We start from the raw sequence: 25,788 nt of genomic DNA, 5'->3' as shown, positions 1-25,788 counted from the left end.
ATATCTTGGAGTCCTCATCAAACCCCCTTTTCAATGCCACAGAAAAAGTACATAATTCCATTTTTTTAAAAAAAAAAAAAGTTGATGTCGTAATTTGGCACCTACAAACACTAAAAATTAATTGCGTGTGTTGGAAAATTCGCCACTGATTTCCACTGTAATTTTAGTGAGAAAATTAACTAAAAAACTTTTGTAATAAGTACTAAGTAATGTTTCTGAAAACAATACTTGGAAACATATTGTTATTTAGCATGACATTTTTAGTAGTGTACCAACTGTACAATACATTGCATCCTAGGAAAGATAGCACCCACTGCACAAATTTATTAGGAATGAACAGAGAAGACAAAATTTGTTTAACTTTTACAGATCTATTTTTCATAATAGTACAATTGTTAACCTGTTATTGTACTGTGATTTTTAGGTTATAGGAAATAAACTATTTATGCCTATTTTTTATGAATAAATTCTACTCTTTGTTTTAGAAAACATTGTAGATGGTGTCACAATACAGCTTGATCATGTTATGGATTTGGTACTGAGCCTTAACTTCAAACTTGAGGGCAATGGTAGTTTCACAGTGACACTGCAGAATCGTGAGAAGCATGAATGGTTCTATCTACACTACATCAGCTCTGACCTCCTTATATCAGCCCAGGTAATAAATTTTTAGCTTGGAGATATTTGTTTGCTTCTGTTTTGGCTGCACAATATAAGAGTTAATAAAATAATTATACAAATAATGTATACTAATTTGAGTAGTTGTTGTGCTTAGCAGAAAGAAACAAATCTACTTTCTGTACATACAGGGTGCTGTGCTTAAATCTGAACAGATTTCAGTTTGGATTACCCGCCATACTGTAGGTCTGTTAGAGGTCGTGATTAATGTTCTTGAAAGCCATAGGCATCTAGTAAACAGTCAGAACCTGAAAATGGCCAAGATGTTACAGATAACTGCAAGCACAACCAAAGTGCAGCGACTATTGAAAGTCTTCATGCTGGGCGTGAAATAGTTTGAATCTTCAGGTACCCGATATCAACTGTTCATGATATAGTGGCCAAGGTATAATGCTTCAGAGAAGTCTGGGGAATGTTCCGCTAACCCAGTGAGGAAACCTCATTCAAGGAAACGTGGGTCATGGACATGGCAGTCATCAAAAAGACTCAGGTGCTGCTTTGTGAGAACCTGGGGAAATTGCTGAGGAAATTGGCATCAGTATTGAATATCGACAAACATACATCGTATGGCAGAGAAGGCTCTCATACAAGCCATTTATCCCAAAACTGGCTCTTGGATAACACTGACGTGTTCTGGCCCCCAAATAGTCCGAATTTTAACCCCTTCGAATTTGCTTGGAACGTAGTCGAAAGAGCTACAAATAAGACGAGGCACCCTAGTGTCGTACTTCTACACACCACTATTGAAGCAACATTTCGCGAACATGGACAGTGCTGTTTCAAAGTGTGCATTTGCTCGCTTCAGGATGAGATTGGAAGCAGTCATTGCAGCTGAAGGGGATTACATCGAGGAATGTTACTTTTGAAAGGTACCACTACTTACATGTAAAAGGATTTGCATTTGTATTTTGTTTTAATAAATTTGGTTTTAAAAAAGTTTTATTTGTCTGAATTTAAGTGCAGCACCATGTATGTATTAACATGACATAGTATTTAAATGATAAAATATCACCAGTTGGTGTTTCTGCAACTTTCAGAATGTGTTTGAGTGAACTACCACCTTATGTTAAACAAGTAACACATTTTTGTAGCATAGAAAATAGTGATAAAATGTTATTGTTATGAAGAATGGAAATGCTTCTACAAGACAGACATAAAAGTAAATGTTGTTTGTATGAAATGTACTGACATTTTTTTTTCCAAATGTCACAGCTAAAGGATGGTAGGAGGACCAGGGTTGTTATTTGCTAGATTCCAAATGATAAAAATAAACTACAATAACGAGACCATGGGAGGTTAGCAGATGAAGTGAAAAACAAAAATCCAGAAGCAATAATGTGTGCATGGTTGAAGATTGTAATGCAATGGAAAGTTTATCTGAGACCTTTATCCAGCAGTGGAAGTAAGATGGAGAAGGTATAGGAAGAAAGTATATTGATTGTGTGAATTGTGATATCCATATCATAAGTTAAATTATTGTCGCATAGAATCTGGAATAAAGTGTCTGTTATGAGAACTAACACTTCAAACTGAAATTGTGTGTATTGAGCATACACAAAGTACATGCGGAGCTGAACAGCCTGCATCAGCAAAAGCTGCTCCCATTTATAGATACAAGGACATTTCTAGCAAATTACAATATTTGTAAAGACACAGAATGACGGGAAATGCCTAGACGACATAGTCAGTTGTTGATGTAACTTTGTACATGTACACACCATTGGCAGGTATATAAGTGATTAGACTTGAAATTATCTCTGACAGGTGGGATGGCAATCAGGGAACTTGAATGTTTTTCATGTCAAGTGTTGTAGAATATGTAAGTGGCAAGAACAGTGCTGATCGAGTGATCAATGTAAAGACCACAGAGATGCTGCGCACTTGCGTAAGATAACTCTATTGCTACCTGACTGTATTTCAAAAGGGTATTCATTGTGGGTTTCCATTTGCCTGGCTGGTCAAATCTTGCAATATCTATATTATTGGGCCATTTGAATGTGACTGTGGCCCAGTATTGGACTGTATGAGAGTGTGAGGCTAGGCAGGCATGTTACAGTGTTGTACACAAAGCACTTCGTAATCCCTAAGCATCTGCACACGCCATCCGAGAATAAATAATGGTGTAATTTCACACCATTAGTTGGAGACTAACAATAGCCAGACTAGGGAATTAACATCCCATTCGTAGGCTGTCATTATCACATAGGCCAAGTTGTAGAGCCGGAGGCTCATCATTGACTGATGGCTGCTCATTGTCGTGGTGAAGGGGCATAGTCCTGATAGAAGTGACAACTTGAACTGGCTTACCGAGGCTGTGTGACACTGCATAGACAGAAGGACGTGGCACAGTCTACTTGCTGGCCCATGATAGAGTGGAAGCGAATGGTGCCGTGCTCACTGTGCCTCCTAGTGGTGACACAAGTGCCAGATGTAGGTTTCAAGAAGTATGGCTGTTGGAGACACCCAGAGGCCCTGTTTTTGTATCTTTTCACCATTTTGGTGATCGGTTCTGTATGAGAGTGCACCAAACTGTCTTGTTTTTTAAGGAGAGCCCCCAACATTATACTGTAAGCATTTTGAAAGCGATACCGAACAGTTCTAGCAAATCTAGGTGCCTTTGTCAGTTCTCCTCACGCCAACCAATTGAAAGCAGTCTGCCTCGGATCTGCAGATGCACACAGCAACGCCACAGTGGCATGAACCCGAAGCAGCTAGCAGGTGACAAAGGCACACCATTCTTCAAAGTACTGAAAAGTGTGGTTAGAGTATGTAATACTGTTCAAATTTCACTGATCACGTGCTTCCATGAATGAATGATGGTGATAGGATATTGACTGTGTTCTGGATACTGTCAAAAATACCACATTGTCATTTTACGAAGGTGATTCGAAAAGTCTTCAGAATCGTCACGAGAAGTGAGTGCTAGTGCAACAAGTTGCTCAGGTGATATTCATTGCCTGTAAACACATGCCATGTCAGTGCTCTTGGAAGAGAGCTGTGGCAGTGACGTGGCTCTGTTGTTGTTCTCGTGTACTGATTTGCAAAGATGGAAAAAAATAGAGATTCGAGCAGTGGTTAAGTACTTCGTAAAGAAAGGTGTGAAAGCGAAGGACATTCATGCCGATTTCCAGAATACATTGAGGGACTCTGCCTTCATAATCAACTGTTGTCAAGTGGACAAATCAATTTCAATTTGGTTGGGTGATCTTAGATAGTGAGCAGTGCAGTGGTCAGCCAAGATGTGTCACTAATCCAGAAATCATTGCAAAAGTGCACAAAATGGTCGTGGAGGATCGCTGATAGAAAGTACATGAAACTGCTCATGCTTGCCAGATGTCATGTGAATGGCTATATCACATTTTAACTGAAGAATTAGAAATGCAAAAATTATCTGCAAGATGGATGCCATGGCTCTCAATGGTGGATCAAAAACGCATGAGAATGGACATGTAGGAACTACGTGTGGCCCGTTTTAGTTGAAACGAACAAAATTTTTTGGGCCGGTTTGTGACGACAGATGAAACTTTGGTGCACCACTATACCCCAGAGACAAAACAACACTCAAAGCAGTGGAAACATGCTGATTCTCTGCCACCAAAGAAAGCAAAGACAATTCCTTCGGCGGGAAAGGTCGTGGTATCAGAGTTCGGGCATGTGAATGGGATTCTATTGGTAGATTATCTCCCCACTGGACAAAAAAAAACCACACGCCAGGTTTAGCAAGGAGGAAAGTCATCTTCCATCAAGACAATGCACACCCACACACACGTGCCGTCACTGTAACAAAATTACACGAACTAAGATATGAATTGTTGCCACACACTCCTGGTTCATCTGATATGACTCCGTCAGACTTCCATCTCTTCCCAAAACTGAAAATTTTTCTTGGTGAATGAAGATTCACTTCAAACGGAGAATTGATTGTCGCAGTTGACAACTATTTTGCAGGCATGGAGGAAACTCATTTTCAAGATGGGATCAAGGCACTGGAACATCATTAGACCAAGTGCACTAATCTACAAGGAGACCAGATTGAAAAATATAAAAAAAAAGTATCAGTGATGTAAGTACTTTTCTTCTACTTCATTCCGTGAACTTTTCAAACCACCCTCGTATTCTCATTCACATTCGTGAAGGTGCTTCATAAATAAAAGAAGTGAAACATGTGTCGCAATAAACAACTGCCTTTAGTTAGTTGCATAGACAGAACATACCCCCCATGAACACATAAAATTGTTCAAGTGAGTGTCGGAGCATAAGAAGATGAAGAATGTGGGTGAAACTTGCTCCTAGAGATCCCAATGATGAAGTAGCCTACTTCCCTATATGATACATCATTGATTTGGTTTTTAAAAACAAAATTTAAAAAAGGTCTTTTCGAGAGCATGTGGTGAGTGCAGCTATTGGAAGTTCGTCATAGTTTATAATATGCATCTGATGAATCAAAATGTTTCATATATGGTGGATAGGGTAAAAATATTATGACGGGGGTCTTTCATCTCTGACTGCTATTGTTAAGCATTCAACTGCAGATAAATACTTGTGACAAACAAGAATATAAATACAATTGCTGCTTGTTTCATTCGCAGTAATTTAAGTTGTGCTTTTAGATCCCTTTCTGGCATATTCAGACTGGGATTATGTGGAGTAAAGTGCTCAACTGTTGCAAGTTATAGTAGTCAAGCTGGAAGTTCGCTCAGTGAGCTGGCTGGTCTCTGTAATAAAAAAATGAGTGAAGGGCTCAACAACGAACTTCCAAATACAACGGTGGTGGAGGGTGGGTGGGGGTGGGGGGGAATGAGAAAGGCAACGAACTGGAGTGCCTAAAGTCTTGGGTTCACATACTACTGGGTATGAAAATATTTTCTTCCTCTTTGTGCTTGTAACACATTATGAGATTATGAGACTTCGTTAATTGTCAAAGTTAAGTTTTTTTTTATGTTATTTACTCAAAAGAGCGCATTTTTTCAGTAATGAGTATCTTCAATTTCATGACATCCACATGTTTAAGAAATGAAAGATGAAATTGGTATGCATGAAACAACTGACAGTGACATTTATGTTTTTTTCTTGTCACAAATAATTCACTATTTTTTCTTAATACTAGTGATGTCAGAGTGTGTGGTCAGACAGGAATCGAGTAGCACAGCTTAAATTATGTGAATGAAACCAGCAGCAATCATTTTTATCCTCTTGCTTGTCACAAGTATTTATCTGCAATCGAATCCTTAAGAATAGTAGGCAGAGATGAAAGATCCCCGCCATAATATTTTTAGCCTATACCACCATATATGAAACATTTTGATTCATCAGATACATGTTACAAACTATGACAAACTTCAATAGCTGCACTCACCACATGCTCTCGAAAAGACATTTTTAAAATTTTTGTTTTTAAAAGCCAAATCATTGATGTATCATATAGGGAAGTAGGCTACTTCATCATTGGGATCTCCAGGAGCAAATTTCAACCACACTCTATGCATCTTCTTATGCTCTGACACTCCCTTAAACAAATTTTTGGGTTCATGGAGGTATGTTCTGTCTGTGTAACTAATTGGAGGCAGTTTGTTTATTGCCATACATGTTTTGCTTCTTTTATTTGAGAAGCACCTTCACAAATGAAAGAAGCGAAATGCTTATCACAGGAAACAAAATGCCTTCAATTAGTTGCGTGTATGTAACACACCTCCATGAATTTTGGAGCAACTAAGGAATGAAGGAAAACAGGAAAAACTATGAATTTTTCGAGTGTTTTTATAGATATATTTGTACAGTGTAGTACTACACTCCATTTGTAACTCGTATTCTGAAACATAAAATCCCAAACAAGACATCAGTGTGAATGAGAATAAGAGGATGATTTTAAAAGTTCTCAAAATGGGATAGAAAAAAAAGTACTTACATCACTTTTTTCAATTTAGTCACCTTGCAGATTAGCGCACTTTGTCCACTGATGATCTAGTGCCTTGATCCCATCTTGAAAATGAGTTTCCTCCAGTCCTGCAAAATAGTTGGCCAACTCTGGCAATCAGTTCTCCATTTGAAGTGAATCTTTGTTCTCCAAGAAAAATTTTCAGTTTTGGGACGAGATGGAGGTCTGATGAAGCCATATCAGATGAATAAGGTTGATGTGGCAACAATTCGTACTTCAGTTCATGTAATTTTGCCACAGCGATGGCACACTTGTGCAGGCGTGCACTGTCTTAATGGTAGATGACTTTCTTCCTTGCTAAACCTGGCGTTTTTTTGTGTGTATCTTTTGTTGCAATTTGTCCCGGAGGATAGCATAGTATTCTCCAGTAATTGTTCGTCCAGTGGGGATATAATCTACCAACAGAATCCCCTTCCCATCCCAGAACACTGATGCCATGACCTTTCCCGCCAAAGGAATTGTCTTTGTTTTCTTTTGTGGCAGAGAATCAGCATGTTTCCACTGCTTTGACTGCTGTTTTGTCTCTGGGGTATAGTGGTGCACCCAAGATTCATCTGTTGTCACATATTGGCACAAAAAATCTTGTTCATTTCAACTAAAACAGGCCACACATTGTTCCTCTATGTCCACTCTTATGCATTTTTGATCCACCATTGAGTTGCGGCACTCATCGTGCAGGTGATTTTATTCTTTTCTAATTCTTCAGTTAAAATGTGATATAGCCTTTCAGGTGAAATCTGGCATGCATGAGCAATTTCATGCACTTTCAATCAGTGATCCTCCATGACCATTTTGTGCTCTTTTGCAATGATTTCTGGAGTAGTGACACATATTGGCCGACCACTGCATGGCTCATCATCAAACTGTCTCGACCAAATTTAAGTTCATTTGTCCACTTGGCAACAATTGAATATGAAGCAGCAGAGTCTTCCAGTGTATTCTGGAAATCGGCATGAATGCATTTCTTTATGAAGTAATTAACCACTGCTCGAATCTCTCTTATTATTATTACTACTACTTCTTTCTCTTCTCAGGCATTATGTCTGATTAAAAATGGAAAGTGACGCGGACCTTGATCAAGTGTGAGTTCCTTTTAACTGTACGGTATATGTTACATTGCATTTAGGAACTTTCGGGTAATTGAACATGTATATATACAACTACAGAAATCTGTAATTATTGATACGTTTGGATGTAGCTGTATTGCGTTGATGTATTGGTGGATATTGTGTGGTACGACTTCTGTAGCTGATAGTATAATTGGTATGATGTCAACTTTATCCTGATGCCACATACTTTGACTTCCTGAGCCAGTTGGATGTATTTTTCAATTTTTTCTCCTGTTTTCTTCTGTATATTTGTTGTATTGGGTATGGATATTTCGATTAGTTGTGTTAATTTCTTCTTTTTATTGGTGAGTATGATGTCAGGTTTGTTATGTGGTGGTGTTTTATCTGTTATAATGGTTCTGTTCCAGTATAATTTGTATTCATCATTCTCCAGTACGTTTTGTGGTGCATACTTGTATGTGGAAACATGTTGTTTTATTAGTTTATGTTGTATGGCAAGTTGTTGATGTATTATTTTTGCTACATTGTCATGTCTTCTGGGGTTTTCCGTATTTGCTAGTATTGTACATCCGCTTGTGATGTGATCTACTGTTTCTATTTGTTGCTTGCAAAGTCTGCATTTATCTCTTGTGGTATTGGGATCTTTAATAATATGCTTGCTCTAATATCTGGTGTTTATTGTTTGATCCTGTATTGCAATAATGAATCCTTCCGTCTCACTGAATATATTGCCTTTACTTAGTCATGTGTTGGATGCGTCTTGATCGATGTGTGGCTGTGTTGGATGATACGGGTGCTTGCTATGTAATGTTTTCTTTTCCAATTTACTTTCCTCGTATCTGTTGATGTTATGTGATTTAAAGGGTTGTAGAAGTGGTTATGAAATTGCAATGGTGTAGCCGATGTATTTATATGAATGATTGCTTTGTGTATTTTGCTAGTTTCTGCTCGTTCTATAAAGAATTTTCTTAAATTGTCTACCTGTCCGTAATGTAGGTCTTTTATGTCGATAAATCCCCTTCCTCCTTCCTTTCTGCTTAATGTGAATCTCTCTGTTGCTGAATGTATGTGATGTATTCTATATTTGTGGCATTGTGATCATGTAAGTGTATTGAGTGCTTCTAGGTCTGTGTTACTCTATTTCACTACTCCAAATGAGTAGGTCAATTTTGGTATAGCATAAGTATTTATAACTTTTGTCTTGTTTCTTGCTGTCAATTCTGTTTTCAGTATTTTTGTTAGTCTTTGTCTATATTTTTCTTTTAGTTCTTCTTTAATATTTGTATTATCTATTCCTATTTTTTGTCTGTATCCTAGATATTTATAGGCATCTGTTTTTTTCCATCGCTTCTATGCAGTCGCTGTGGTTATCCAATATGTAATCATCTTGTTTATTGTGTTTTCCCTTGACTATGCTATTTTTCTTACATTTGTCTGTTCCAAAAGCCATATTTATATCATTACTGAATACTTCTGTTATCTTTAGTAATTGGTTGAGTTGTTGATTTGTTGCTGCCAGTAGTTCTAGATCATCCATGTATAACAAATGTGTGATTTTGTGTTGGTATGTTCCAGTAATATTGTATCCATAATTTGTATTATTTAGCATGTTGGATAGTGGGTTCAGAGCCAGGCAGAAACAGAAAGGACTTAATGAGTCTCCTTGGTATATTCCACACTTAATCTGTATTTGCTGTGATGTGATATTATTTGAATTTGTTTGGATATTAAGTGTGGCTCATCATCATCAAACAAAAATTAAGGAATTTTCTAGTGGCCAAATCCTTCTACTCTGTAGAATGGTATCCATAGACTTCACTGAAAAACACGCTCTTACATTGTTTTTCAAGGTTGTCTTTGCTTGCATTGTAGGGCAGATTCTTCTGTCCCTTCCATAACCATTTATGACTCTGGTAGGACTGTGATTTTTATCTGTATGTGCCAATATCAAAAGAAAAATTCCATCACAGAAACTGTGTAATTATGAGACAGAATTACCTTAAAGAGTGGAATCATGCAATTTGCACATACGTTAAATTCGCTGTATGCCTCTGCCTGGTATTTTATGTTTGGTCTTGTTCTTGTTGTGGCTACTTTGACAATGACAACTACATTTCTTGCTATTCCATTTTCCCCTCGAGCTATTGCTCAGGCTCAGCTGTAATGTCATATGCCATGGGAAAACAAGTAAATGTTCCCCTAATGGGTTTTTCAGAACTTCTCAATACTTTACCCAAATGTACCTTATAGTATGTGTCTAGTCTGTAGTTGATATCTCCAACTGAAACACTGCCTGATGACTCCAATATCCACTTCATAAAAAATGGGTTAATTTTAGCTAGATTATTGGAAGGAAAGGAAAAAAACATCATAAAGCACACTGAACTGAGATATCCCTCAACTTCTTAATTTATGTTTGCCATTTTTGTTTTTGGGGATAATTGTAGATGATAGCCATACTTCTGGCATTTCAGACACATCAATATTGTCTAAAAGAAGATTATAAATTTGTCTACAGCTTTTGTTATCTTGCATTAAATATCCATACCATTATTCTGTCTTCCCATGATGCTTTTCTGTTTTTACCTTTCTAATTGTTCTTTGTGCATTGTCCCCAATGACTTCAATTTGATGCAAGTAATTTCCAAGCTCCAAATATGAGTAATTTCTCATACCATCCTCTCACTACACCATCTTATCTTAATAATGCATATTTCATTTTTTGCATTGAATGCCAAGGCAGATCTCAGTTGATATAAACTTCTTATGTTCTAATTCTTAAACTAGTTTGTTTTGCATTTTTTTTTCATTTGGCTACAAGTCCTTTCAAAGAGTTGTGGGCTTTTTGGCAATAAATTTCCCATCCCCTCTGCTAGAGAAGTTGTCTTTGCTGTGCCTTTACAGAAGCATTGTATTGAAAGGGACCCTTAGTCTGTTTCCTACACCAGAGGCTGCTTGGCTGTGATAACTCTTCTGATAACTGTATTACCATTGATGTAGCCTTAGACTTCACTGAAACATACATCTTTTCCACCTGTCACTGAAGATGACTTTGGTTAGACAATATAGCTGAGACGAATCTCTCTCTTTACCAGCCTGAATTTTTTTTTTTTTTTTCTTTTCTTATAAATTTATATTGGCTCACTAGCTATTAACTTTGACTCTGCTTATTTTCGTATATGTGCCAGAGCAGATCATACCAATTTCAACCCGACTTTCAGTTGTTAACCCTTTGAAGGCTAAGTTTTTATACACTTGCCTGCTTCTCTGCACCGAGTTATTTTGGGAAGTTGAAATATGTAGCATTTTGAAATAGATAAGTTATTGGCTTGCTTTTTCCTCATCAACTCATTTTATTGTATTTAATTGCACAATAAGTGTTATATGGAAGCACAAAATTTATTCAGTTTTTTTTCAGGGTGTGGTACACTTTAAAACATGGAATTACACATAAAGGGATATTGCTTTCTACACACTTAAACCTAGTGTCCTGTCTTCTCTTGTCTCTTTGTGTCGTATGACTACATACGTGGCATAATCTTTCTATCCAAGATCCTTGTACTGCAATCTGAGGTACTAGGGAAGTAAAGTGCCTCTGTGTGAGACATAGTAAAGTTTCATAGGATTTTGGTTTTCCTCCCTTGGCCGACTTTCTGGGAATGTTGTATTTCGCAAGCAACTATCCCATGAGATCCAAGAGGCTGTGATTTTTTTGAGTTTTCATTTGATAAAGAATATGGGCATTTAGTACAGACAAGACCAGGAGGTGAAAGAAAAACATGTTGTACCATTTATTGACTTTACATATGTTCAGTAGAACTGATCTCGCATGTCAGTTTTATCTATTGCCCTCATCTATTGGCTACATTATACAACAATACTGTGTCTCTTGATTTTCTAGCGTGTTTCTCTGTTGTTCGTCTCTGTTTCAACAATTTTGTTTGTGTGTGTGTGTGTGTGTGTGTGTGTGTGTGTGTGTGTGTGTGTGTGTGTGTGTGTGTGTCTGTGTCTGTGTCTGTGTCTGTTTTTGTGTGTGACCTTCGTTGAGATACGATTTCAACAGTACAAGAAACACAAAGGCCACAAGTGTCTTCAATTTCTGTTCCTCTTCCTGTGTTCACTGTAATATCTAAAATAAATGTAGTTTCAGCTTTGCACAATATAAACAGTTTTATCCCAAACCTGTGCCTTTTGTTTGGTATATACTATTTAAAAACATGGCTACCTTTCCTCAACATCAAAGACTCATCAATGCATAAATCTCTGAATGCATTTAATATTGACTTCAATTTTGCTGTCAAAAAATTCACAGTGTGCTGTAATTTATGAAGCCTATTCGCTCTCTGTGTCTCCCAAAATGCATGCATTACTAAAATGTACAATTCAAAGAACTGTCAGAAATCTGTGATTAGGCATTACTGAAAAGAAAGGTGTTTCCGTCAGTGGGTCAGTAGAACAATAGTTCTTCATTCTGTTTTTTTTGTATGTGTGCCATCAGCACGCAGACTGCAAAAAATACTTTGTAGAAGCTGTTAGTTTCATTGGCAGTACATCCCATCAATTCCCTGTCAAATGTAAGCTAAAAACATTCTCTTTCACTAGGATCCTCACGTAGAGGATTCACATCAGAATTATCATTAGAAAAAGCATAATTCTGAGGCATAAACATGCCGCCTGTCAGCCATCGGTACTCACTCTTTCCAACCTCACTTGTGAAGGGCCCAGTTGGTAAATAATTTCAATCTTACTCGATGAATCTTCACTTTCTCTTAGTAGTACCTTGCAGTCCTCTGATCTTTGAAATCACTACCAAATTCCACAGCTGAGTCTCCATTTAGCAGGGTTTTTCTAATTTCATCGCCACTCAAACCTTTAGAGTGCATCATTCTCACCAAATAAGAAATTACAAATGCAAGTACTAGATTTAGTTCCCGTAGATCAAATGTATGCAAGACTTCCTGAAAATGCAAGTGGTTGCAGATGCTTGCAACAGATGGCAGTCCATTCCATCACAGAAGGAAGCAATCGTACCGATACAGCAGTACATAACATGACAGAAAAGAGAAAACGTACCCCTACAGTCTTAAGTTGGTGTGACAATAATGTTACTGCTGTATCTGTACATGTGCTGTCTACAAAGGGTTTGGTGGTGGTGGTGGGTCAGGGGGGGGGGGGAGGGAGGGGGAGGAGAGGAGATTCAAAATCACAATTTTTTAATTGCTTATTTAAGGTGATCAGTTTAGATGAAGATCTTCATGTACACTGGACTCGGAATTGGCATGGAAAGAATACCTTCAAATTTTTATGGATGATTGCTAATGTAATGGAGAAATAAATAAAATGACTGATGTACAAGAGAGATATGTTAAGTAGAAGGTACAAATTGTTTCTTATTGATAGCTCTTTCTATACCATGAATAATGTTTTGAATGTGTTAAATAGCTAGTTATGTGTCTTCACATCCCTACTGTACACCAATATGTACCGTGGCTTCCATCATTCAATAATATTGTGCACTGAGTCAGAACTCGTAGCTGAACCATAGCCTTTTGTAGGTAAAACTTTATGAATGGAACATACCTCATAACTGCCACTTACAACTGTCCCCAAAACATCAATTCATCATTTTACAATTTGACAAAGACCACAGCTCGAAAGAATTTTATGGAATAGGAACATTCTGAGTATATCACACAGCCCTATTTGAAACACTAAGCCAGTAGAGTAGAATTTTTTTCCCCAGAGGTCTTTGACTTGAAAATTACTTTGAGGTTTGTGGAGAGTTATGTAAGTATTTGAGAATGTGCTAGCTATTTACTTATACACTCACAAAACTCATATTGTGATTCAGGCTTTAAATGTGATTATATTATGAATTACTGACATTATAATTTGTTCTTGCATACAAATTGTTTCCCGTGGTACTTTTCTTCTAAGTGTCAGCTAATTTAGACAGTATGAATTGTGTCATTAAATACTTTTACTACAGAGCTCTAGCACCTTTGGCAGCTCACATGCCCATTCATTATCACACAATTCCTTGTTCATCCAAGCATGGGCAAAAACAACTTTCATGGATGTCGAATGAATTAAAGAAGAAATACGTCAGACAAGAATAGCGGAGACAAATAATAATGTTTATAGTTGACTTGCCCATGTTAGTAATAAAAGAACTAGTTAATGACTGAAACAGCCATCCAAGTCCTTAGAACAGGCTCAAATTGACCATCATTTTAAAGATGAAGACTACATCTCTGTTATGATGACCTACTGTGGTTATTTGGTAGAAAGTTTCCACCAACAGTGTACCATGTCCAGTCTTCAGGGATTGCATCTCAGAACCTTTGATCAGAATCAACCTTACTTCTCACTCTCTCCCCTCCCTCCGCTTAGATGTCAAGTTCCACATATTTTCTGAAATTTGTAAATCGAACTGCTCTAAATTCCCTCTTGTAAACATTATGTATTTCATTGATTTTGTCATATGATGAAAATTGCTGTATCACACTTCACCAGGGTTTTGAAGTATCTACTTTAATTTTGTATATGAATATGATATGTTGGTTGCAAAGAGGTTGATCTATACATAAATATTTGTTAGAAAGTGAGCTGCCCCCCCCCCCTTTTTTTTTTTTTTTTTTTTTTTTTTTTTTTTTTTTTTTTTTTTTTTTTTTAAAGCATCTGTCAACCTGATAGAGCTACAGAAGACATACTCTGTTAACCTTATATGTGATTGTGAAAACCACTATATAAGTTGATATTTAGCTTGTACATCACATATTCTTAGTTATGAAGAATCACCATATTTTAGAGCTACTAATTTGTAAATCAAAGACTTACTGACAAATATCTATATGAGTTTTTAGTCAGTTGTAGTATTCAAACCAGTGTGCTGCTGCTGTAGTCATGTATAGTAAGTGTTTATTCTTGAGTGATGTGTGGTGCTATGTCCTTGAACAATGAATCCTCCAGTGAAGCTCATCATTGAAGCCAGTAAGAAATCTACTTTTCAAGCAGTAGTAAAATGTGTAACATCATTTTGACTCTTGTAAGTGCAAACAGTTGTTAGCAAATCAAGTGTGAAATGCATAGTGCATTTGCAGCAAAAAATGCAGTAATTGGCTGGAATAATTTTTTTTGGTGCTGAATGATGATTCAAGAAATAAAAACCTTACTTGTTTTCACATGTGCCTGGCATCTCACTACTCTTGTAGTCAGCTGTTTTCATTGACAGAAAGCTGTGGTGATTTGAATAGGGTTGAATTGGCTGTATTCCATGGTCAAATGCAGAATTATGATTTATTTGCCCATTTAGAGCAATACACTCTCTAAAAGGAAGTCTTGTGCTGTAAAGTGCTGTTGCATGTTTCCAACAGACTTTTCTTTATAAACTATCTTAAGGCTTAGAACTACATGGAAATACTAAATTTTATTTTCAAAGCCACTCATTGGAGCTCTTCTACCATTCCATAGTTTGAATTTGCGATGGTGGATTTATCAATGGTTGAATTTGATCTGATTTGCAAATGTGCTGGTAAATTGGAATTACCTTTTTGCTTTGAGGAAAAAAGGCCAGCGATTTACATGAACTGATCTTCCTTACAGTTTGGCACGTTGCAACTATCTTTGCACAACCAGGTGCTGTTTTAATTTACTTTTTCAACCCATTCTACTCTAGCATATGACAATCATATCCATTTCATGATGGCTCAAATATTTTTCGTTCTGCTATTCAAACTGTGTGGAATAATTTTAATCACACCACATCTCAACAATGTAATAAATTGTTCACTCAAAATACCTTTCTTCCCTCGATAACTATTATTATATTGTTTTCCATATGTACAGGTTCTCTGAACATTTTGTATCTGAACTCAGTTTTTACATAAAACACCAAAAGGGTCGCTTTTCTCATATTAGGAAGATATTCAACTTTAGTGTTCAACATGTGCAACTCACTTGCTGTTGTTGGAAAGTGTTTTTCCACACAGAAGTGTGTATTTAAGGTATTATTTTTGTTATGCAGTACTCTCTTGAATTTCTCTTAACCCTGCTCTCACTACTGTACTCATTCAGTAATCCTCTTTGCTGCTCACACCATGTTTTTTCCCCAAAAAAAGTACAAAAACCTAAATAAATACTGAACAACATGAACTTTCCACAACTTTGCAAATGATGCATTGTCTCATAAAAACTGATAAACTATATCACAATGAATCTCTTTCATGGGCACCCACCAGTGAGTTCTAGCATATATGTTACAGGGAAACTGAAGATGACTTATAGTGCTGAAATTTCGTGATGAATTAATTATATGACAGGCTGGAGACTTTGAAGATCACTGCCTTTTACTGGCAGCAAATTACCAATTGTACTATTCTTGCATGTCTCATGGACTGACCAACAGCTGGAAAATATATCGGGGAATGAGAAAAAAGTCAGTTTTGTATCATCCCATAAGGATGAACACACAGTGCAATTTGTAGCACATTGCTCGTGGAACAAAGTAATCTGGATCTGATAAGGGGACCCTCCACACTGTAAATCGCGGATTTTAATGCTCTTCAAATATGTTGTAGAGGCACTTGCCCTGAGTACCAGACTATCTGGTTTTTTAGCGACGGGCCTTGGTTTTTGAGAAAATTGATTTTGAAGTTCTTTGTGTGCTTTGTATGCCTGTAACATAACATGTAACCCAAACAAGTCAGCATAGCACAGTGGTTAAGGTCCACAGCTACTGCGCAGGAGGTACCGTGTTTGAATCCTGCTCCCACATGTTTTTTTTTATGTATGCAAGACCGTCCAGAAAATGTCATCCTAACGTTCAAAAACGAGTAGACAAATTAACTGGGAAATACAGAAATGTAGTCTTGTCCTGGTCGAAATGCAGGAAGTTCACAAAACTGGTATATGAAGAATTTTTGCGTTCTGTAATTCTTCCGTACGTGGGGCAGAAATTTTTTTTGTGCATTATCGATTTGTGGGGAGGGCAAACTAATTCAACTTGATACAATATTCACTGATGAAAGGAAGGAAAGTACCTGCACACTAAAAGTGGTCCCACCAAAGTGCACTCCTTATTGGCAGCCCTGCGATGTTTATTTTTACCGACAAGTGAGAATTTTCACGAAAATTGTTCAGAATGGTCCCGACTTGATGGAAGACAATAGGGAGATCACTTCTAGGGAAGATTCGATAAAATTATGTTCACTAATCCTACATCAACTCAGGGCACCTAATTTTGAAAGCATGATTAGATACGCATGGTTCTTATCGAAATTAGCAGTTGAAAGAGAGATATTTTTGAATGCAAAAGAATTATTTCCCAGTATTGCTCATGATGAAACTGTAAGCCTGCAATATGGTTGCTTTGATAAAATGTGTGTGATGCTGCGAAAATTTGTGCTTCGGTTGTTTCTATGGTACGTATCACCCACAATATTGTTCTGGCACATCAAGCAATGTGGACAATGAAAAATAAGATTTTGTAATATTGTATGGCAGAAAAAATTAACAACTGAATATATCCTTATAATTTTGCACATCTTACACTGTTTGCTGATATTCTTTGAAATAGAATTGAAAACTAGGGTCGATTTTGGGGGAAACAAAAATTACTCAAGCAGGATTTGAACACGATACCTCCAGAGCAGTAGCCGTTAACCTTTGCCACTTCGCTACGCTGACTTCCTCAGAATACATCTCATGTTATAGGTATACAAATCGCGCAATGAAATTCAAAATTTATTTTCTCAAAAACCAAGACCCTTTGCTAAAAAACCAAATAGTCAGATACTCAGGGTAAGTGCCTCTGCAACATATTTGAAGCGCATCAAAATCCATGATTTACAATATGGAGGGTCCCCTTGTGAGCCTTACTTATGAAAAGCAGTAATCTGAGTGCAAAAACTCTGTCTGTTGCATAATTTTTATTTTATCTTAAGCGTTTAAGTTATTTTAGTTTCATGCCTCAGGTAAATGATTACTGCAATTGGAAGCTGTGGCTGTCACAATAAAAATAGATGTAGTATTAACTGATACCCAAAACAGATTATATTGTTAGTATTTATTTAACACATTGCAGTACTGACACAGGGGGACTAAACACAACACTGAGCAAATGTAACATTCTACTTCTCTGTATCCTACCAATGTTTCTGTTATTGCACTTTTAAATTGTTGATACCATGGTAGCCCTTTCTTCTAGCTCAACTACTTTTGTTGCGCTATCCTCCAGTAACAAAAATAATAATCGTGTAATGTGGAATGGAAGGATTCCAAATAACTGCTGTTGCATTTTGAATTTTTGCATCTCTTTTAAGCTGTCAGAATAGTAAATCTCATTTAGAATAATTGATCTCTGGATTTAACCATAGTTGAAATCAAAGACACAGACCTTTCTTTCAGATCTTCTATATTAAAAAACTGTGTGTGTTTTCTAGGATCAGCACACCTACCATGGTATTGGTCATCAATCTGAATGGCGCCTTCTGACACGTGATCTCATCATTGACCTACAGAAAGGTCTGGCATATCAGAAAAAGCCCAAAAGAAAGCTGTTCAGATCCAAAATAAAGGTAACCCAAGCATCTTTTTTATTTGTGTGGAACTGCTTCAACTTGACTGTCTGTACCTGTTTTTTACGTAATACTTTGAATAGCTTTTTAAGGTACAGTATGCACTGTACAGCCTAAACATTACGACCACTGCCCTTAGCGAGATCTAATGCCAAGTGATGGCATTGTGGCCACATGAATCGATAAGAAAAGTGAAGCAGAGATCCATACTACTGACGATAAGGCCTGCAAATGGGTAAATGCAGTGGCGTAAGTCACATTGATGAAGGGCTGAGTGTTATGCCTGGTACTTGGGAACAAGTATCATGGAAACTCCAGACGTGGTCAGCAGTTGTTCTGCTGAGGAGCATCCATGGAAAGGTTGAAGGACAGTGAAACCAAAAGTAGGTGGCAGGGTATTGGACGATCCCACCTCATCACAGGACATGGAAGTCAGACACGTACCTACTGTGTAAAACAGGATAGGTGGCAATCTGTAGCAGATCTGGGATTCAAATGATCCAATATTAGTGCAGGCACATGTGTTTTGGAACATAACATTCAGCACACATGATTGAACAGTTGCCTCTGTTGCAGATGACCAGTATGTGCTCCCATGTTGACCCAATGATGTCATCAACATAATGGGTATGATGCCATAGAGACTGACCATGGATCAGTGGAAATGTCTCACCTGGGCAGAGGAATCACACTTTGGCTTATTAGGAGAATTCTAGAAATATTTGGTTCATCTGTTAAAGGAGACCGCATATAGGGTGCTAGTGTAACCTATTCTTGAGTATTGCTCTAATGTTTGGGATCCATACAAGGTTGGATTAAAGGAAGACATTGAAACAATACAGAGGCAGGCTATTGGATTTGTTACTGGCAGGTTCAAACAACATACAGCTGTTATGGACAGGCTTCAGGAACACAAATCGGAAGACCTGGAGGGAAGGCAACATTCTTTTCGAGGCACATTACTAAGAAGCAGAAAACGCTGACTGCAGAACCACGCTACTGCTGCTGACATAAATTGCAAGTGAGAACCATGAAGATAAGAGAAATTAGGGCTCATATGGAGACATACAGATAGTAGTATTTTCCTTGCTCTGTTTACAAGTGGTATAGGAAAGGAAATGACTAGTAGTGGTACAGGGTACCCTCGGCAGCACGTCATACGGTGGATTCCAGAGTGTCGATATAGGTGTAGATTTCTTAAACGATCTTGATGGTTGTGTCCAGATATACCATCATCTAAATGAACTGCTACTTGAAAACGGCACTAAGTCACAGGTGCCAACCAGGGGTGGTGGAGGTATTATGCTATGGGGGAGATTCACCAGGGCTCCCAGGGAACCTGTGATAATAACGAAAGATACCAGGAGAGATGTGGACTTCACAAACGTTATTGTGGACCTCCTGTATCACTTCATGCTTGAGGTGTTCGCCAGTGGCTATGGCATCTCCCAACAATATAACTGTTCTGATCACAAGGCCAAAATCGGGCTACAGTGGTCTGAAGAGAATTCATGTTGATGTCTTAACTGCCAGATTTGCATATGAATCCAGGGGAATTCATCTGGGAGACTGTTCGGCACCAGCTCCATGACCTGAAATCACCGGTCCATGATTTATGGGAGTTGGGTGACCTGTCCATAGACATCTAGTGGCACATACCTGTGGGGGAAACTTGTCAAAGACTTGTCAGATTTTTTTACCGCTGAATCACTGCTGTATTGCGTTCCAAGGGTGAACCAACACTCTATTAAGCAGATGGTCAGAACCTTTTGGTTCATTATTGTATGTACTCTTGGTGTGTCATTGTCTTCTTTATAGTATTTACTGGATGTACTTACACACAATTCTTCAGTTGAAACTTGAAACTAAGATTATTAGGGCAGCTATGAATTCACGAAAAAATCATTTATGTCTGAAGATTTTTGATGAGCTTCAGGGCTATGAAATCTTCAGTCACAGGTGTAGATTCAGTTAAACTGAAGAGGTTATTTGAGTTCAATATTTTATTTTTAGTAGAAAAAAATGAACGAAAATTAATGTTTCTGTACTACACATTTAGTGTAGTGTGATGTTTAGTGTGTGTGATGTTTAAGACAATATTACGATATGTCATTTGTCATCCACCATACTGTAGTGATTATATTTGCTAGCTGGTCATGCTCAGGTCACTATTTTGATTCCTGCCCCCTGTAGTCATTTATCATTTCATGTTTGTGATTTCTGGAAGTTTCTGGACTTCATTATTTGTGAAATATTGGAATCTGGTAGAACACCTTGTGTGTGTCTAAATTGCAGCATACACTCCTGAGGCAAGCCTGTCAGCTCAGTCCATGTTTTTGTACTTAATGAATGTGCTTTCAATGTGTAATGTTATAATGACATACGCGTAAGAAGGCAGATGGTGGAGGATGCATTGTGGCAAGGGGCAGTGTACCAAATGATGTTCCAATCAGTACCATCATACTGCCTCGTCCGACTTTAGCATGCACTTCATGGTCTGCATAGAACATTTAATGGTGATTTACATGTTAGTGCAGGTATAATGAAGTTACTTAGCCACCATAGTGTTCAATATGGGTGGCATTAAGGAAGCCCAAGTATTAAGCTAAGAAGCTATAGTCTTCTGAGCATATAACTTCTACTACAGAAGCAGAGACCCGGTGTTCCACTCACCCCAATGACGCCATTTAACTGTGAAGCTCGAGCCAAGAGCAAAATGGTGCTCAACTACACAACAGGAACCTACATAACAGCAACTGTGATAACCATTTCAAGTGGACATGGTTAGTTCTGCATCACCAATTTCCACTAACAGCCCAACTTGTCCCTAATTGTATATACAGAGCGACAGTCAAACCAGTCCATGAATGGTCAGGTTAGTGACATTGATGAAGAATCATGTTATGCGGTGATAATGAAATGCTCACTGGAGGAATCTACTGTCCAGCTGCCAATATGTCTGGGCTCACTCAAAGAATGATGTTATTGAATGTCATCTGTTCTAAATCAATTTTCAGTTACATTCAAGTCTGGAAATGAGACAAGGCAAAAGAGGTGACCCAGTGTGGTACATAAATCAATACTGGGTGTCATCTCTCATATGTCAGTGTTCATGTATAGGTTGTTTGCAGCAGAACAATGAATAATTCAGGAGGAAGTGAAAGAGATGCTGTGAGGTGAAATCATCAAACTATTAAAAAATTATTTTTCTATCCTGTGATCTTTGTGAAGAAGAAAGGTGGAAAATGGCATTTCTGCATCAATTACTATAATCTGTTCAGCATAAGATTAAACCTGATGTAAACAAACACAAACGGGATGATTTGCCGTAGCACACATACACTGGTGGTGTTATGCTCTTGGAAGTAGATCCTACTTACATATTAGATATCTTATTACTAAGTTACATTAAATAAAACTTCAAGATATTCAAATGATTTAACAGCTATCAGTGTTTTTCTTAATCACGCTTTAGGTACATAGTTTTTATTTCAAAAATTGTGTAGAATCACAACCTCTGCAGTGTTATGCTCTGGTTGTCACATTGATAATGTGCAGTATGAAAATGACTGAGGCTGCTTTCTTTTCCGTAGTGAGACATGCTTGTGGAACACAGTTATAAAGTGCTGAGAAATAGTCCATTCTTAATGTGTTTCATCAGTTAATGAAGTTAATCAGCTTTGAAGTTTTCTCAGTGGTGTATATATTGCAATTGATAAACAGACTCATGTTGAAACTGTAGTGCAGTCTGTAGCGTAATGAAATATGAACTGAATGCAGTTGTTCATGCTGTGGTTCAAACCTCCACAGTATCATATTTTTTCTTCATCCAATTTGAAATACCTACATCTCGTAATAATGAAACTCATCATTTTGTATGAATAATGCATGACTTCTTGTTTCTAATTACATATTGGATGTGAAATTCCTGTTTCCGTTTCCAATACAAATTGTTAATTATCAATGTTTTATGAAAGACTGTTCATAAAAGTTGTTGAAATTAAGAAAACATTACAGTTTAGTTTTTTAAAGCAAAAATGAAAAAAACAAAATCCTCTTTATTTGGACTATGCCTATAGTTTTATACCACAGAGGTAGACACGTATCGTAGAAACATGAAAAACAATCATTTTCTTAGCATCAAATACATCATACAAACGCTGCATTTTTACACTTGCTGCTGCACCATTACAATATGAACACAGAATTGATCCGGAACTGGCCCAGGAAGTAACAAGACTGTTAAGCTGCCAGACATACTGGAACTAACACACACAGTTTTTTTTCACACGTCACTGCCGATCACTGGCAGGATATAGAACAGCTTGTCATAAAAGAAGAAGAGAAAATGCTGCGCCTGGTTGGCTTCGTGGATTCTGTTGTTGATAAGCTCGTTTACAATGTATCAAGTGACACTTCCAGAACTGAAATGTATTTCTTTGTTTTGGATAAGGAAGGAGCTAAGAGATTACCATCATTTAGCTAGTGAAATTGAAATGGTTAATATGGAAGGGAATACCTTAGCTTCAAAGTATTGTAGAAGAGAGATGTAGAAAGGAAGAGTTGCCACTTACATTAGAAAGGGTCACAATTATAAAAACATTGACATTCTTAAATATTGCAGTGATCAGCATTTTGAAGCATGTGCCACACAAGTAGAAACACACAAAAGATAAATAATCATAGTCACAATATACTTGGCTCCAACTGATAATTTCCAACTATTCACTAAACAGCTTGATGCAGTATTAAATTTCTTAACTTCTAAAAATAATGTAATCTTACTAAGTGGAGATTTTAATTTAAATTTTCTGGTGGATAGCTACTCAAGATCCATACTATAGTCTCTTACCACTTCCTATAATCTCATTCCTCAGTTCCCAACCAGGGTTATGGGTACCAGCATCACTGCTATTGATAACATTTTCAAAGGTACTACCACACTAGCAAATCATAGTATAAATCCAATATTTAATGGCCTTTCATATCATGATGCCCAGTTGCTTACATTTAATATAGTGGGGTCTGATTCAAGTAATAACAGGAAGTGGGAAACTATGAATAATATATGAAATAGGAATTGAAGGTATAAAAAAACTGATTGAGGAATACAGACTGGAAAGATGTATACACTCAGGATAAATGAAAAATATAACTGTTTCTCTAATACGTCCATAGGTCACATGGAAAACTGCTGCCCTAAGAAAGTAATCAAAGCAAATAGATTAAATGTTTCGAAACCTTGGATTACAAATGGAATAAAATATCCTGCAAAACAAAAAGAAGACTTACTTAATGTCAAGGGAAAACAATGACTACAGAGCTGAATCACATTACAAATTATAATGTAAAATTCTGAACAAAGTAATCGGAACCTCAAAATGTGTTTATTTTCAAGAAAAAATGAATGCCTCTAATAACAAGATAAAAACTATATGGAACATAGCAAAAAGTGAAATAGAAAAACTAATCAGGCAAACGAGGAAATTATGTTAAATGTAAATAGTGAATTGATTAGAGATACCTTCAAAATTGCAGCCACTTTCAACAACGTTTTCCTTTAAGTAGCAGACAACTTAGGTTTTCATAGTTCCTCAGAAGACACCCTAAAATATTTAAAAATGCATTTCCACAGAAGTTTGACAAAATTAAACTATATCCTACCTAACAGAAAGAGATATCTAATATTATTAGCTCTCCTAAAAACAAATGTACCAGTGGTTACAATGAAATCAGCACTACCATAATTAAATGTTGCTCCTCAGAACTTTGTGACATACTGAGTTACTTATGTAATGAATCCCTCCACAGTGTTACTTTTCCAGATAGGCTTAAATATGCTATTGTGAAACCATTACACAAAAAAGGAGACAATCATCCGTGGAAAACTTCTGTCCCATTTCACTATTGGCAATATTTTCAAAAGTGTTTGAAAGAGTTATGTGCTATAGACTTTATGAACACTTAGTACAGAAACATATTTTCATTCTCAATCAGTTTAGACTTTGGGAAGGATTGTCAACTGATCAAGCTATATTCACTTTTACAGATGGTATATTAGAATCAATAAATCATGATGTAAATAAAATAGAAAGAAACTTCCACATGGGAAAAATATATTAAAAACAAAGATTCCAAGACTTACCAAGCGGGAAAGCGCCGGCAGACAGGCACATGAACAAAACACACAAACACACACACAGAATTACGAGCTTTCGCAACTGGCAGTTGCTTCGTCAGGAAAGAGGGAAGGAGAGGGAAAAATGAAAGGATGTGGGTTTTAAGGCAGAGGGTAAGGAGTCATTCCAATCCCGGGAGCGGAAAGACTTCCCTTAGGGGAAAAAAAGGACAGGTGTACACTCGCACACACACACACACACACACACACACACACACACACACACACACACACACATATCTATCCGCACATACACAGACACAAGCAGACATATTTAAAGACAAAGAGTAAGGGCAGAGATGTCAGTCGAGGCGGAAGTACAGAGGCAAAGAAGTTGTTGAAAGACAGGTGAGGTATGAGCGGCGGCAACTTGAAATTAGCGGAGGTTGAGGCCTGGCGGATATCGAGAAGAGAGGATATACTGAAGGGCGAGTTCCCATCTCCGGAGTTTGGATAGGTTGGTGTTGGTGGGAAGTATCCAGATAACTCGGACGGTGTAACACTGTGCCAAGATGTGCTGGCCGTGCATCAAGGCATGTTTAGCCACAATGAGGATCACCCTGTGGCTAAACATGCCTTGATGCACGGCCAGCACATCTTGGCACAGTGTTACACCGTCCGAGTTATGTGGATACTTCCCACCAACACCAACCTATCCGAACTCCGGAGATGGGAACTCGCCCTTCAGTATATCCTCTCTTCTCGATATCCGCCAGGCCTCAACCTCCGCTAATTTCAAGTTGCCACCGCTCATACCTCACCTGTCTTTCAACAACTTCTTTGCCCCTGTACTTCCGCCTCGACTGACATCTCTGCCCTTACTCTTTGTCTTTAAATATGTCTGCTTGTGTCTGTGTATGTGCGGATGGATATGTGTGTGTGTGTGTGTGTGTGTGTGTGTGTGTGTGTGTGTGTGTGTGTGTGCGCGAGTGTACACCTGTCCTTTTTTTCCCCTAAGGGAAGTCTTTCCGCTCCCGGGACTGGAATGACTCCTTACCCTCTGCCTTAAAACCCACATCCTTTCATTTTTCCCTCTCCTTCCCTCTTTCCTGACGAAGCAACTGCCAGTTGCGAAAGCTCGTAGTTCTGTGTGTGTGTTTGTGTGTTTTGTTCATGTGCCTGTCTGCCGGCGCTTTCCCGCTTGGTAAGTCTTGGAATCTTTGTTTTTAATATAGAATCAATAAATCAAAATATATTACCACTTGGAATGTTCTGTGATCTGGCTAAAGCTTTTCATTGTGTTCAGCATGACATCCTTATAGAAAAGTTAAAATATTATGGGATAACAGGAGTAGCGGGCTCATGGTTCTCATCCTACCTTTTTAATAGAAAACAGGCTTATCACTTAAC

The 25,788-nt window shown here is 37.6% G+C and overlaps 1 protein-coding gene across 2 annotated transcripts in view; it reads left to right on the top strand.

Moving 5' to 3' along the window:
• Positions 1-25,788, top strand: part of LOC126356007 (D-glucuronyl C5-epimerase B) — a 386,275-nt gene that overhangs the window by 303,915 nt on the left and 56,572 nt on the right. For both annotated transcript variants that reach the window (XM_050006652.1, XM_050006651.1), the window contains exons 6-7: positions 486-658; positions 18,126-18,260. In XM_050006652.1, the coding sequence (XP_049862609.1) occupies positions 486-658; positions 18,126-18,260 (308 nt within the window). The remainder of the gene's footprint in view (positions 1-485; positions 659-18,125; positions 18,261-25,788) is intronic.

This window comes from Schistocerca gregaria, chromosome 3 (assembly GCF_023897955.1).
Source record: "Schistocerca gregaria isolate iqSchGreg1 chromosome 3, iqSchGreg1.2, whole genome shotgun sequence".
Classification (NCBI taxonomy): domain Eukaryota; kingdom Metazoa; phylum Arthropoda; class Insecta; order Orthoptera; family Acrididae; genus Schistocerca; species Schistocerca gregaria.
The sequence above is the reverse complement of the archived record's forward strand: the minus strand, read 5'-3'. Positions and strand labels throughout refer to the sequence as shown.